The sequence below is a fragment of the Vidua macroura genome, chromosome 20 (genome assembly GCF_024509145.1).
Source record: "Vidua macroura isolate BioBank_ID:100142 chromosome 20, ASM2450914v1, whole genome shotgun sequence".
NCBI lineage: Eukaryota > Metazoa > Chordata > Aves > Passeriformes > Viduidae > Vidua > Vidua macroura.
In genome coordinates this window covers 10,739,906-10,755,305 of record NC_071590.1, presented here as the reverse complement: position 1 = coordinate 10,755,305, position 15,400 = coordinate 10,739,906, and the positions used below count along the sequence as shown (strand labels likewise).

General features: G+C 48.5%; 1 protein-coding gene across 3 annotated transcripts in view; it reads left to right on the top strand.

The window, feature by feature from the left end:
- The first annotated feature begins 6,326 nt into the window (after positions 1-6,326).
- The window catches only part of NF1 (neurofibromin 1), a 74,010-nt gene continuing 64,936 nt past the window's right edge, over positions 6,327-15,400 (top strand). For all 3 annotated transcript variants that reach the window (XM_053995931.1, XM_053995930.1, XM_053995932.1), the window contains exons 1-2: positions 6,327-6,421; positions 14,040-14,183. In XM_053995931.1, coding sequence (XP_053851906.1) covers positions 6,362-6,421; positions 14,040-14,183 — 204 coding nt within the window. In that variant the 5' untranslated portion in view covers positions 6,327-6,361. The remainder of the gene's footprint in view (positions 6,422-14,039; positions 14,184-15,400) is intronic.

Sequence of the window (15,400 nt, the reverse complement as noted above, 5' to 3'; positions counted from 1 at the left end):
ATTTGAAAGCTGTTCGGCCATGACTCTGTCAAAAAGACAGTGAAATTTTCTTTTTTTAATTTGAGATCCATATATGGAAGTAAAAGATTAATTGACCACTTGAATCTTGCCAGAATAACACAAGAAAATATTTTTAATGCAATTCCATTACACTATTTAGCTGGAGGAAGTTTGTGTGCTAGACAGGTGTAACCTTTTCCTTTCCTTCCTTACTGAGCCTGGAAGCGTTGCCCTCTTGCCTTCTTTCTGTTGGAGCTGGCTTTTCCTGTCATACTGCATACTCTGAGAGAGCTTGGCGTTTTTCCCTGCCCTCTGCAGCTCTGGAATGCTTCCTTGCTGTTTCTTAATGCCTGTTATGACTGCAAGTAAGGCAGAGGTGGTGCCTTTGTTTCGCTGCTGCTTTTAAGTCACATGATGATATTTGGGGAAACTGTGGACCTGCAGCACTGCAAAATCACACCCACAATGAACAACCAGTCCAGAAATGCAAAGCGGGTTAATGAGTCCTTAAAGGGTCAGGTTCAGGTTTAGGGCAAGGACAATTGTTAATGGCCAGCAGTGTGATTCTTCAACTTTGACATTGCCCATGTGGCCAGAGAATTAAAAAAATAAATACAAAAACTGGATCTGTGTGTGGATACAAGCTGTGAGCTCACCAGGAAAGTGCAAATATAACAATGGTGTTCACAAGAGGAGCATGGCCCTGGGGTAAGCTTTATCCCCAGTTTCCAGCTCCATTTAACAGCAGCTCAAAGACACCATGACCAAGGCCTCTGTGCTGCACAGCATTATTTGGAAGCCCAGCAAAGCAGCACATGTTTTATCCAAAGGATGTTGCCATGTGCCATCCATCCAAACCACTGGATCTCTACTGCAAGTAAGCTTTTTTAAGGTTTTATTTTAGAAAAGCTTGTGTGGGCTTAAGCAGTAGTTGCAATTAAACAGGGCAGCATCAGCTAATGGCATGAGTCATGGGGAGGAAACTGAGCAGCAGTTGGGGAAAACTCTTCAGTAACAAAGAGTCTTTATATTCATAAATTCATACAGGCTGACACGAGGCTTACACAGAGGTTGTTTAAGAAGCAGAAAATTCAATTCTGGTCTTGACATTCTCCTAGTTCTTAAAGACTTACCTTTCCATCAGACAATTCCTTTCCTTTGTCTCCCTCCCCTAAGTCCCTCCCCTAAGCTGAGTACTTCAGAAGACAGAGCAGGGAGGAAAGGCCATCTCTGATGGCCAGGCTGCTCTGGTGGCTCTTGTCCCCAGTGCACTGCACCCGTGTTTAAAGTAAGTTAAAATGAAGTCCAGGTGTCCCATGTGTGAACCTGCAGGTCTTTGCTAACCACTGACTCCACCCGTGCCAGTAAATCCCATTTCTGCCCCCAGCCCTTTGGTCAGAGCTGAACTGGCAGGAGCAGTGCTGTGGTGCCAGCAGGGCTCAGACCCAGGGTGCTGCAACAAAGGCCACAATTGATGGATGTGCTGATGGTACTGAACCCAAATCCTGGCTCCCAGACGATGTGATTATGGTCTAAAATCAGCTGATCTAACTGAGAAATCATGCCACTGAACTGAATGGGACTTGCACAGGTTTTTGCACAGTGTCAGGGGGAAAGTGTCAGGCCCAGTCCCGTATTGTGCAAACTGAGACTGGTTTTGATTCCATGGGTCCCCCAGGTGATGGGCATTCCTGGGGCTCCTTGGGCATGAGCAGCCTTTGGGAGCTGATCACGAGGCACTGGAAAGCTTTCTGGAGACAAGCACTCAGATGAGTTTAATGTGATTTTAGGAGAATTTTGCATTGCTTGCAGTGGTACCACTGCAGGATGCAGAGGAGATAGGGACTAAGAACAAGCTGAAAGCTCCTCTTGCTGGCCCTGTGGTGCGATAAACAAGAAAGGAAACAAAATGTCAGGGAGAGGAAGTGATAACCTCGAATTATCCTTTGGAGCAATGTTCTAATCTAGGCTGAACTGATTAGTCATCCAGAACAATTAAAATACTCTTTATAATATTTAAAAACTTAACCTCTGCAATGACTGTCATATGTGGGGATGGCATTACTCACTAGGGAAGGGAAAAGTAGATACACAAAATGATCTCATTCTGCTGAAGTCTTTAGAACATGAACACATACACTGGGAATGATTGTGATCAAACAAACTTCAACTGGGACTCACAAAGAGCTTGTTTATAGCTCCAAGGCAAATGGGCAGACACTAACAGGGCTGTGTCCCTTTCCCGTGCAGGCAGCAGCCTCCATTTCAGAAAATACACTGTTCCATTAAGTGCAATTAGAATATCTGAGCTCTTAGGAGGCCCTGATAATAGACTGTTTCTTTTATCAGATCAAGTACCAGGGATTAAACTCCTGGTGTTTTGCATCCAAATGAGATTTCTACTGGAACAGAAATACTTGCTTTTAGAATTGATTGTGTGAAACGTCATGTACAATTTGAATGATCCCTTGATGACTGGACTTTCTGGGATAGAAGTTCCAATGTGAGTATTTTGTACAGAATCTCTAATAGTCAGATCATTTGCTGGCTCAGTTCTTGTTTAACAGATCCTGTTGCTGTCAGGGAGGAACTGGGAAGCAGAGAACACAAAGGGAAGTCCGTGGTTTGCTCTTAAGAAAAGGTTTCTTCCCGTTTTGCTGTATACCCGCGCGTGGGGCGAGTCAGTGAAACACCCCACGGGAAGAACACGAACCACGGCTGGCGGACCGAGCAGCCGGGCTGCTCTCCGCAGCCAGCCCGAGCCGCAGGGCGTTTGGCGGCCTCTAATGCCCTCTGATGGACGAAAGCACCGGAGCGGCGTGCTCGGAGCCCGCGGCAGCCCCGGGCTCTAGGGCTGCTCTCCCCGCAGCCTGCCCGCTCCGCGTTAACCCCGCGGGCTTAAGGGGTTTGCACCTTGGGTTCGGTGACCTCTTACTAAAACTTGGCAGATCCTTTCCTTTCCTTCCTCCCTTCCTTCCTCCTTTACTTAGGTTTGTTTGCTTGGCTTCTCTTAAGAACAGGAGAGAAATACTTTTGACCCCGATGGCAGATTTGGCACAGTTCCCCCACAGTGACACCCCGTCCATCAGGAATTGGGATCAAACCTGTGCCTTACAGAGGAATGCTTCCAGAAGGGATAGGAGCTTTCTGGACCAAAGCAGATAAATAGAAATTGAAAAGTATCACTCACAGGTTTGAGCCACTGCTGGAGTGTTTGACAAATGCTGGTGAAAATGAGAAACTGGGATGGGAGGAATGGAGAGAAAAAAAATCAAAGGATGAAACAGAGGCTTCAGGGAGTCAGAAGGAAAAAAGGTTAGTAAATAAATAATTTGAGTTGAAAACACAAAATACAGGAAAGCAGAAGACAAAGATGTAAGAGGGGAAAAAAAAAAAAAATCCATATTCTCTGGCAAGAAGCCAAATGTCACCTCCAAGAGCCAGTTCAGGTAACGCCAGAGAGGCCCAGATCTCCTGGGTACAGTGCAGGTGATGTTCAAGAAATTAACTGAAAGGGTAAGTGCACCAGAAAGGAAGGAAATGCTGCAGAGCTTCTGCCTTTGAAGGGGGAGTTATTGGAGGTGGGGCTGTTAACTGATGGTATCTGTGACACAGGATCAGCACCTTCACTCCGGAGCAAGGACAAAGTGTGAGCTGAGAGCTCCCTGAGGCTTTCCTGCAGGCCTGGCCAGGTCATTTCCTATGTGTGCCTCGACCTTCTCATCTGCCTCCTCATCCTCTAGCTCAGGCAAAAAGCAGAAGTGCCAGAATTCCTCCAAGGAAGTGATTCAAGGGGCATTTTTGGCTGGATTGAAAACATCCGTGGCTGGAAATTTCACAAGGGGGATTCTTCCCACGTAGATAAATTTCCAACTCACTTTATGGCTTGGCTGTTCAGCTCTAAGCCTCTGCTGAGAGGGAATAGAGACATGGCAGGGACTTGCCTGTGCCATGTGACTCCTACCACTAGTGCCACTTTGACAGCCACAATGGGAAAGTTTTAGTGGGGAAAAGCCATTGGCATTCACAGCAAAACCTGACAACACTCTGTGGATGCCTTAGGCTGCAATTCCTTATTTTAGGTCACATAGAAGCTTAAGGGAATGCATAAAAAAGCTCTTGCTAAAGTGTCCTTAAAATCCACAAGCAGGAGGTTGTCAAGAGCTGCTGAAGAAATGGTGCCACCACTCAGAGTTCTCAGGAGCTGGGGAACTTGGAAAGGTTTATTCTCCAACAGTTCCCAGCTGGCTGTTCCAGACTGTCCTGTCTCTGCCTGGGGAGGGCAGAATCAGGTGGGGGTCACAGACCCACAGGCAGGGTCTGGCACAAAAATTAGTAGTAGAGCTGCTGTGGGGGTTTTGGGGTCAGCAGTGGGAGAACAGGTCTAGTCTAAGTACTGGCTGAAATTTTTCAAGGAGTTTGGGGGAACACTATGAGAATTTCCAACATTGCCATTCAACCCCTGCATCTAAAATCTGTGAATACTACAGCAAACCTTGTTTGCTTTTAGGGAACAGATTTGCTTTGGGAAAAACACTGCCAGAAGCAGGAAGAAGCACTATTTGTTTTGTTTAGTACATTTGGAAGGGAAGAAATAGCCTGTCCCTTTCTACCTCAGTCAGGAGTTCCCAGGATGCTTCTCTCTGATCTAATCATATCACCCTGATTTCTTTCTGGCATTTTGGGACATGTTTTTCATAACCATATCAGTCAGCTGAAGCCCTTTCCTGCCCCTACATGAATTATTATTGTTTAGATTTTGGCAGAATGTAGAGATCCCTGTGAAGATTGTGGCTGGATTGCCTTCAGTGGAGATCATTCCTGCCTGACTGCTGTGGGACACTGAGGGGTCAAATACAGAAACAGCTGGAAAAGGAGACGTGACCAGAAGGGCCCAGTGGGGTCGGTTCTGCCTCAGCCCTTGGGTTTATTGTGAATTAATAAACCTTCCTGGGGAAGGGCTCTGCTCCACTGAACCCTTGGGTGTTTTGTGTTCATCTCTGTGCGTTTGGTGTTGGTGTTTTGTGTTCTCTGCCTTTGCACTCCCCGTGACAAAGCCTTATTCTTCAACCACTTCTTTTTCCTAAAATAAAATATTTGCAATTGATTTTTGTCTTTTTATAAAACATCTGCTCTTCAAAAATTTGCTGTCACTCAAGTTCCTGGATTTGATGCTAGAATGCAACGGAGCTGCTTGTCCTGTAAATCCAAATTACAGGATCTCTATTGCTCATTATTTACAAGGAAAGTTAACTCAGGATAAATTTGATATTGCTGTTGCTGGTAGTAATTCCTATGTGCTGTGATAACAGCAAGAGTCTCTGAGTCACATCAAGGCTGTGACTGGGGGGGGGGGACAGAAATTCCGTTTGATTCTCCAGTTCTTCTGCCAATTTTAAATCCACTGTTCCAGAGCCCTCACCTCAAGCTGCGTCTTTATTTATATCATCAGAATTTCAACGTGACTCTAGTATGAAAGAACATTATTTTGTGCTTCTGTCTACCCAGAAGGAAAACAAATTAACCTTCCCAAGAAGGAAAGTGGATGTTTATTTCTGTGCATCCTACTTTTCTGAGTCACCGAGTAAACAGTTGGCTGGGGCTGGTGTGACCGGGCTGGGGAGGAAGGTGCCACACTCGGATCTGAAGTTACTGCCTCAGTTCTGCAGCGAAGACTTGGAACGTAACAGAATAAGTCAGTTTATGCAAATAACCGGGTTTATGTTTGAAAGGTAAGACACAGCTGCGCATTCAGGCCTGAGACAGCAAACCTGTGGGCGATGTGTCACGCACAGCGCTTGGAGGTGGCCACCGCAGGGGGACAGAGCACCCGCCGAGGCTCCCGTGGGCTGTGCGGACACGCGGGAGCGCCGCGGCCGGGGGGCAGGAGGAGCGCGCTGCCTTCCGGAGGGCGATGTGTCCGTTCCAGCCCCCGGGACCCGCCCGGGATCCGCCACGGACCCATCACGGACCCATCACGGACCCGCCACGGGCCCATCACGGACCCGCCCGGGACCCGCCCGGGACCCGCCCGGCCCCGCCCATCAAGACCCCGCCCCAGGCACCGCCCACAGCGACCCCGCCCCAACGAGCCCCGCCCCTCTCCCGCCCGGCCCCTCCCCGGCGCAGGCGCCGCGCACGCGCAGGAGCACGCGCAGGAGCGCGCGGGCGCGGGCGGGGGCGGCGCGCAGGCGCAGTGCGGGGCTCGGTGTGCCCCTGGCGCGGCGGGCGCGGCGGCGGGGGCGGCGCGCGCTCCCGCTTCCGGTGAGGTGTCATGGCGGGCCCCGCGCGCTGAGGGCCCGCGACACCGGCACCGCCCGCGCGCACCCGCCGCTCCCCGGGCGGGCGGCGGCGGCGGGACATGGCGGCGCACAAGCCCGTGGAGTGGGTGCAGGCCGTGGTGAACCGCTTCGACGAGCAGGTAGCGGGGGCGGCGGCGCGTCCCCCTCGCCGGGCCGCGGGGAGGGCCGGGGGCGCGCGGCGGGGGAGCGGCCCCGCTCCCCGGGCGGAGCTGGCCGCGGCAGCGCCGCTCCTGCCGCCCCCCGCCCGTGCCGGGGCCGAGGCCCCGGGCCCCGGCGCCCTTTGTGCCGGGCGGGCCCGGGGCGGGGCCGCGCTGCCCCCCGGCAGCCCCGGCAGCCCCCGGCAGCCCCGCGCTCCCGCCGCACGGGGGTCCCGCCGCTGCCGGGCCGGCCGCTCCAGGTGCGGCGCATCCGTCCTTGTGCCGGCAGCGGCGGTGAGGAGGGGCCTGGCTCCCCCTCGCCGCTGCTCCCCCGCCTCTCCCGAAGTGTCTCTGCTGTCCGCGGAGGTTCCTGTGGAATTCACGTCCTTTTTACATCATCTGGCTCTCCAGCGGGGAGGGAAAGCCTCGCGAGCGAGGTTCAGGAGGGCCGGAGGCGCTGCAGCGGCGGTGCCGCCCGTGCCCCCCGGTGCAGCGGCGATGTCGGTGTGCAGCCCCCTCCCCAGCCCCTCGAGCCGTCCGCAGGCGGCTCCGGCCGCTGCTTTCTGCTGCAGTGATGGGTATTTACATCTCCTTGCGAAAGTCAGCGCCAGTAGTTTGCAGAAGGATTTTCTCAATGGAAGGAAGAGGGATTTGTTGGCCTTAGACTTTATGTTTCTCTGATCCACCAGCAGGAACTGCTTACTGGGATTAAGTGGGCGACTCTCAGTGGGGCTGAGCTCGCTGCTTACACTCCTTCCCTACTCCAAGGTGCTTTCCTGATGTGAGGTGGCTCCCTTAGGCTCAGTGATCAGTTCCTGTGTTGTCTCATTTTGCCACACTGTGAGTGCAGCCCTTGTGTCACAGGAGGTCCAGCTCTGTGAGCCCCTGCTTGGTGTAAATCCATCCAAAACGTGGAGCTGCTCCTCCAGACTGAGCCTTGTTCTGTGCTGCATCTGTCCCTCAGTGCTGCTGGGCTTCAACACCCTGCAGAAGGATGTGGCCTGGCGCAAAAAAAACCCAGCTGCTTCTTTTTACATTTATGTGAAGTTTATTTTGAAGGGGAAAGTATCAAACTTTGCCTTTTGACATTATAATGAGGCAGATTTTTGCAATACATTATAGACATATTTGCATAGTTACCTTATTCTCACCCTTGAGTCATAGATCATTTTTTCCAAAAGCTTAGAAAACATAGGATTGATTATGCTCCCAATAATGCAAGAAAATATCTTTTGATGTACTGGTGTTAAAAGGCCCTGGACTTTCTCCTCTTCTTTGTGTCTATTGTGGAATTGGGCTTGCCAGCATCTGTTAGGAGTTACAAACTTAGAACAGAATTACTTTTCTGTACTTTTTATGGCATGGTTATGGATAGGTGTAGGGGAGGAGTCCTCTCTGGATAGGAAGAGAACTATTCTGATTCTTGAGATACTGAAATAGTGGAGTTACAGTGATAATATGCATCAAGTACATCACTGTCGGTCACAGTCGTGGTGCGTTATCAAAATACACTGAATATATGCAGATTATTTCAGTGGTGCTCATGCAGCTGTGAGGGTTTGCATCCTGTGTCTGCCTGAAGGCAGGAGCAGTGGATTCAGCACCAGGAGCACTGCTTGGCATGTCAGGGTGGGTTTGAGTGAGGAGGGGCACAAGGGCAGCTCAGGTCCGTTGTGTTTTGGTGTTTCTGCGCAGGGGAGGACAAACTTTTCCAGGGTTTCTTCCTTCCTTTGCAAAGAAGGAAAGTGTAACCATCTTTCCTCCCAATTTACAGATGTAGACAGGCTTTTCATTCATTTGCTGAGTGCTTGAATTCATTTTAGGAAAGATGAAACAGCAAGCTGAGAGGATGCTAATCGGTATTGAAAACAAGGGAAATCAGGGCAAACCAGTCTGCTCTGGTCTGCTCTTGTTTATTGTTATAAATGCTGCTTTAACCAAAACCTGCTTTTGTGTGTACAATTCTGTGGGCCTGGAGTGACTGGCAGGCAGAGTTTTGTGAATTAACCAGTGCCTGGCTCACGGAATAAATCCTGGAGCTCCTGCCAGTCCTGCCCTGTGCTCCAGTGAGCCCTCACCTGCTGCAGGGCTGCCCCCAGGCTTCAGCTGCTGCAGAAGAAGCTGTTGCTGGGACCTGTGAGACCAGGCCACACTGACAGAGCGCGTGGGGAGACCTCTCAGCAGAGCCTGCACTTAGTACTAGTTATTGTATTTTTCAAAACTTGGGGTGAGCAGGATAAAATTAGACTGCTCCAGGCACAAAGAGCCTGGAAATTTGTGGGATTCCCTGTGATTTCAGACATAGTCAGAGCTTTGGAAAATAAAATTCTCTCTGTTTTTCCTATGGAAATACTCACTTCCAGTTTTATGTTTTCATAATGCTTTAAGTGTGTTACAATGTGAAATCACAGGAAGGCTGGCACAGCACTGGAGGAGCTGTGAACATAGTTGGAGGAGTCTGACTGCCCAAACCATTTATGTCTAGGTTGGTTTAAAACTATCAGATGTAATAAAAACTATCAATCCTTTATAAACTTGTGGCCATGTAAGTGGTTATTGTGGTTGAGTGCCCATCCCTGGAAGTGTTCAAGGAATGGGTGGATGTGGCACTCAGTGCTCTGTGCTGTGACAAGGTGAGGAGCAGCCACAGGTTGGACTCAACGATCCCCGAGGTCTCTTCCAACATTAATGGTTCTGTGATTCTGGTATGCTTTAAAGAAAGAAGACCTTTTGTTATGTGGATTTTGGTTTAGGCTTCCCATTTGCAGTCCATGAGGTGTGATGGCTCTCAGTTAAGAAAGTGCATAAAAACTGGAAGTCAGTAGTAATGTTCCATTCTCCCTTTAATGAAAAGGTGTTAAATTAAAGCAAATATTCCCTCCTCCTGTTGACTTTTCTCCACAGTGTTTGAAATCTGTGCAGAATCAGAAACCTGCAGAAGCAGTGGTTGCAGGTACCAGCTCTGGTTTTCCTCGCGGCTTGTTAGGAAATCACTCGTAGCGATGGGATGTACTGTGAGGTGTTTCCTGTGCTGGGCTGACTTGCCCCCCAGGGATGTACCTGTGCTGGGAGGTGAGGCTGGGCTGGGCAGAAGGTGCAGCTCCTGTCCACAGCTGCTGTGTGTGGGGCAGATTGCCCCAGCAGCTGGGGCTGAGCCAGGCTGGAGCTCTGCCCTGCAGCACAAGGCGTGCTGTTCCATCTTCCCCGGAGCAGAACCTGCAGTGGTGTTGATGTGATGGCTCGCAGAGTGTGTGCAGTGGATTTGCAGCTGAGGTGCTGCTCTGCACAGGGCTGGAGCCCAGCGACAGGGAAGGAAATGCCCAATGCCACAGGTGTTAGGTGGCTGCAGTGAGGAGCTGCTGAAAGTGTCCAGGTGACCTGTGGCCCTTCCTCACCTAGCGCAGTGTTTGTGTTGGCAGGATGGGTAAATATACGACTGGCCACAGCACCAACTTCCAGTTCACCTTCTGACAGTGCTTTATTTTTAGAGCGACCTGTATAAAAACTTCTAGAAGTTATGTGTTCTTGGGAATGCTGAACTGTGAGGTTCTTTTCAGTGCCTCTTTAGCAGGTGTGTGTTCATAGAGGGGAGGAAGGTGCCTGTTGATTTAGAGGGATTTGTGTCTGGTTCTGACAGTGCTGATGCTGAGGAGGGGTGGTGCTGTGGGGATTTTCTGTCACCAGTACGTGTGTGTCTTACAATCTGCTGAAAAGTTCCAAGAAATTGTTTGGAAGGATGAACTGAGGTGGATTTTGGGTCTGTTAAGGATAGCACTAGGGATTTTTTCCTAGATGTTGTGTGTTTCTCCAGACTATTAAGTACCAACTAAGTACAGTTGATTTAACTTTGTGTTCATTAATTACAAGCGATAAAGCAAAATCCATGGCTCAGTGTAGCTTTTCTCAACAGCCTGAGTGCACAACTTACAGACACTCAGGCCTGTCAGTGGTGGTAGTTGCAAACCAATGTCCATGTTCATATAACAAAAGATTGGACCTTCTTGCATGAGACTAGAGAATACCTGAAACAGGTATTGCTAGTCACTTCACAGGCATGAAAAACACCCTTTTTTTTTTTTTCTAAATAATTAGTATCTATGACCAAGGCAGGATTCCTTAAACTGAATGTTTTTGGCTAAAAGTAAAAAAATCCAAACACTAAATCTCTTTTTTCTTTCTCTGTCTCAAAGATTTACAATTTGGTAGCTGTAAACGTTCCAGATTTCGTCTGCCTATTTTGTCTTTGTCCGCTGCATGAGATAAGGCAAAGTTTAGGCCCAAGAGCCATTGTTCCCTGTCCTCTGTGGCTTGTTTGACCCCTGAAGGAGCCATCAGGCTGCATTAGGGCGAGGGAGGGTGTGTGGAGCCCACCTGGGTGTGGGCAGAACGTGCCCAGTGCAGCTGCAGCCTCGCTGGCTGCTGCTTCCTATGTCAGTGGTGGCAGGAGCTGAGCTGGGGCACTGACTGTCCCTTTGCTGCTCTGGGGTGAGCTCAGAGCCAGGCATGTGTTCAGAGTTTGAAGCCCCAGTTATATTTAAGCTTTGTGCTCTAATTTCCGTTTCTAATTCAAGTAGCTCTAGAGGAAACCATTTGTTAGTATTTCTTTTTTTAAAAATAAAATAAAAGTCAATGAAAGTAAAATTTCAGCTTTCCCTCCCACTTAGTGTTTAGATTAATGGATATTTGTAGAGAAGCAAAGTAGATTCTCTTCAGTCACTCAGCAGTGGCACTGCATTCTATGAGGGGAAATAAAATGTTCCAACGTGTCAGAGTGCACAAAGAAAAGAGCTGAGAAATAAAAAACCCCAAAATAACAGTGCTAATATTTCCTTTTTGTATAGTTTCTTATTTTAAATGATAGTATAAAAAGCAGTTTTACTTCTAGGTGACCTTGTTGTAGTGGCTGTTGTGGCAGGAAGCTCCAGAAGTGTGTAATGTGATGTTTCCCTGGCATGGGAGCACACAGAACTAGATCTATGACACAATTTCTTTGAGAGGCTCTTCTCAAGTGTTTTAGCACTCAGTGGTATTGAGCTTTGCTGCTGCTGTCAGCACAGAGACTTGAAAATTCAAATAAAAAATACTAGCAATAGTGAAATTTTAAATTAAATGTATCTATCATCTTCCAATGACTTACAAAAATGCATTGTAAAAATAACATCTGACAGTGAAAACAAAGATTGAGTCATAAATGCTGTTTATTCTGCTTTTCCAGGGGTAAAACGAGCTGTTGTAAAGCCCTGCAGTCCAAACTGCCAGGGAGTCACAAATTCGAGTGGGAATGAGCTGGATTGGCCCACGGGAGTTGTTGCTGTGGGTGTCTTTGCAGGCAGAGTCTCAGCCCTTTCCTGGAGGTGCCGCAGCTCCCGGAGCCCGTCTGGGTCTGGTGCTCCTCAGGGACCTGCTGCTGCTGCTCCAGGGTCTTTGGTCTGATCTGGAGTGCCAGGACCATCCTCTTCCTTCATTAACAGTCAGCCATTCTCTTAGGAAAGACCCAGCTGATGTCCATAGGGATCCTAGTCCATGGCACCAAAAGAATTGAGCTTGACCCCACACCAAAGCTCAGCTTCTACAGCGAGGGAGTCACCCCATGGCATCAGAGCAGGACAGTGTGTCAGTGCCCTTTTCCCTCCCAGGGGACAGGCTGGGTCAGGCACACTGCACTCAGAACTGCTGGACAAAAGTGCTCCAAGCTGGGGCTCCTCAATGCCATCCATCTTGCATTTTAAATCTGGGCATTTGGACTTGGCCCAGCAGAAGGTGGTGTCAGGTGGCTGCAGGGGGGCAGTGGGGAGGGTGTCCTTCCAGAGCCACCAGCCTGGGAGGTGCCTCCTAAGGCACTTTGCAGCTATAAAGCTGATTGTAATTCCTTGGAATCCTTCTTTTACCCTCTCTTAGGTTCTCTCTCTCTCTGATAATCTTTTCTAATGCACAAATATTACACCATGGCATTTCCACTGAGCTATTGCCGTCTTTTAGAATACACCTTTATTCACAATTCTGGTCAAAATTGGGTAAAACTTTTAGTAGCAATTCAAGGTCCTATGGATGGGGAATTCCAAGGTCACACTTTAAAATACAAATGGCATAAATATTCCTATATTAGTTTGCTTTAAAAAAATATAAATCCTGAGTAAAACGATTGTTTTTCTGAAGAGTGGTGGCTGGGAGCGGGCAGGGGGAGTGGGTGTGTGCCTGGGAAATGACTTGTTTGTGACCCCTGAAGAATTTGGGTACAGCAGGAAACAAAGTACCCAGTGTTCACAGGGCAGCAGGAACATCTTGGGGCTGTGCAGTCGCTCTGGATCTTGCTGGGAAAAGATGGATTTCAGGTCAAGTTTTTACTACTGGCTGTTGGGCAGGTGCCACAGTGTCCACCAAGAGTGTTCTTGGTGCTTCCCTGCTAGCTCCGACACCGCGGCTGCGGGGGACACCGTTCTGTGCTCAGGGGTGCAGAAGGGCAGCTAAGGGTTGTGAGCCTTTCCTTGGAAAGCACTGTCAGCAATGGAGAGGGAACCAGGAGGAGACAATCCAGGCTCTGTAATTCCAAGGTTTATTGGTGGCTCTGGGGAGCTCCTGGCCTCAGGGGTACAACGCTGGAAAGCCCCGAGGAGACCAGAGCAGCCCCTTTTCTTAGGGGGTGGAAACAAGGCAGGGGTTTGGCTGTCCCCCAAAGGGGGGACAGAGGGGAGTGGGACATGAAGTAATTGACAAGCAGGACAGCACTGAGGAGGGGACACCCCTGGCCCTTGGCCAATCACTCAATGCCCTTCATGGAAGCTTCTAGAGAGAGGGGCTGGAGAGTCGAGTGACAGACAAGGTGCCAGGTAGGGGCTGTGGGGACTGACAAGGAAATTTCTAGGGATTTGGGAGGAGTGGGGATGGGATTGACATTTAGGGAAGGGGAGACAACTTGGGATGAAATCATAAACGAGAGAAAAACAGGGACAAACCAAATAACACAATACAACAGGCAGGGACAGGTAACACGTGGCTCACAGGTGCTCCAAGTGTGTTTGAGGCTGAGATTCATCACTGGGGGTGTTTGTGGGGGCACCCCAAAGATACCCGTGTCCGTGGGGGCTGCAGGCAGGGCCAGCACTGCTTCCTCCTTGGCCAGGCCTGTCTGGGACAGAGCAGGGGACACACATGGAGCAACTGCTGCCTTCCAGCTCACCTGCTCTGGGAGCTACTGGGGTTTTCCTCCCCTCAGGTCCCAAGATGCATTTTTTTCTCACAGGTATTAGCCTTGGAAGATTTTTGGTCTTTAATAAGCCCATTTTTAAAATAAAGACTCTTTTCTTATAATTCTGTCTGACATTTTTCTGCTCCTTTTGATTGCTTTGACATCCGGGTTATAGAAAATTTATCACAAAATAGAGGTTTAGTTTCAGTTCAGAAAAAGGAACAGATGAGCTTAAGCATTTTGTTTTATAGATAACTAATGGAAAGATAAATGTAGAGAAGATGAAAGAATATGTTTGCTGTTGTCTATTGTAGAATGTTTTTCAAGGTGTTTCTGGTGTGTCACAAGTTTTTAACCCATCTTTAAAGCTGTAAATTTCAATGTGAAAAAGCTTATCACAGTTCTCTCTCGTAGCTTCCAATAAAGGCTTGCCAGCAGAATACCCACACCAAAGTCAGCACGGAGCACAACAAGGAATGTCTCATCAACATTTCCAAGTACAAGTTTTCCCTGGTCATCAGTGGTCTCACCAATATCTTAAAAAATGTTAATAACATGGTAAGTTTTCTAATTTTGCATTGTTTGGTGATTTTTTAAAAATACTTGTTATTTATTTCTATTGTAAAATCTGCAGAGAATTACTTGAAATTTAGTCAAATTGTTGCTTGCCTTTTACACTTACTTATTTTCTGTTCTGAAGTTCACCAGCAGCATCCATCAGAGCCATTTTCCACAGAAAGGCATTGGGACTTTGGGGCAGGGAAGGAATTTAAAACTTGAGCTGTTTGAATTTTCCAGGCTGCCTGGGTGTTTTACTGTGTGTCTGTGTATATAAAATAGATGTATTTTTTAACAACCAGGTGAGTTTCAGTCAGAACCTTTGCTATGAGAAAAGTTTAGTTCATTGAGTTTTGAATCCATGTAATTTGGGATCATTTGGAATCTCCCCAAACAGGTAACAGAAGTGGCCAGGCTCTAGCAGTACTTTTTTATGGTTTTAGAGACATTCTTTGGAGTGAGCCCTTGGCTGTCAGTTGTACAGGGATGTTCATCTGCTGGAGCTGCAGAGGACTGATAAAATGAGAAAATAGGTTGCCCTGCTGCTGGGGATTTTAGGCTGCTTAAAGCTACCTGTAATCCCTTTGGAGAGAGAATTTATTTTAATTAAACTCTACAGGCATGAGGGAACGTGTTGATGTGCAAGGTGGTTGGCTGTACAGTTAAAAGAAGTTTCTGTATGTAATACATGGATTTTGAGAGGAAAGACGTAGCTGAAAGTGTCAATTAAAAAGTCAACATTTGCTCTGAGGAGCAAGTCTGAATGTTTGTCCTGTGTGATGGTCTGAGCTTCTGTGGGAATCAGCAATAATTGGGAGGGGTTTCTGTAGCTGGAGCACACCAACCCAAGAGACACTCAGTCGTGACAGTCTTGGTTTCAGAAAGAGTCTCAGCTGAAACCTGGGCTGAGGTGAGCCACCCCTGCCGTGGGGTAAAATAAACTTCTCTGGGTGACTCTGACAGGTGCTCTGTCTGTGGGCAGTTGTACCAGTATGTTTTTGGCTGAGTCTTTCCTGCTTTATTTTGCTGTTTTCATATTGCTGGAGGCAGTGGCTGTTGTTGGCACAGGACTGGGTGCTGGCTGGAACAGCCGAGGGAATCCTGCCTGTGTCTGCAGTGGGGCATCCTGTACAGAACTGCAAAAGAGTCAGCACTAACTGATACCAAAATAGGTTCTGAAAGGTGGAACCCACATTTCTGAGCAGCCAGTGGGCCTG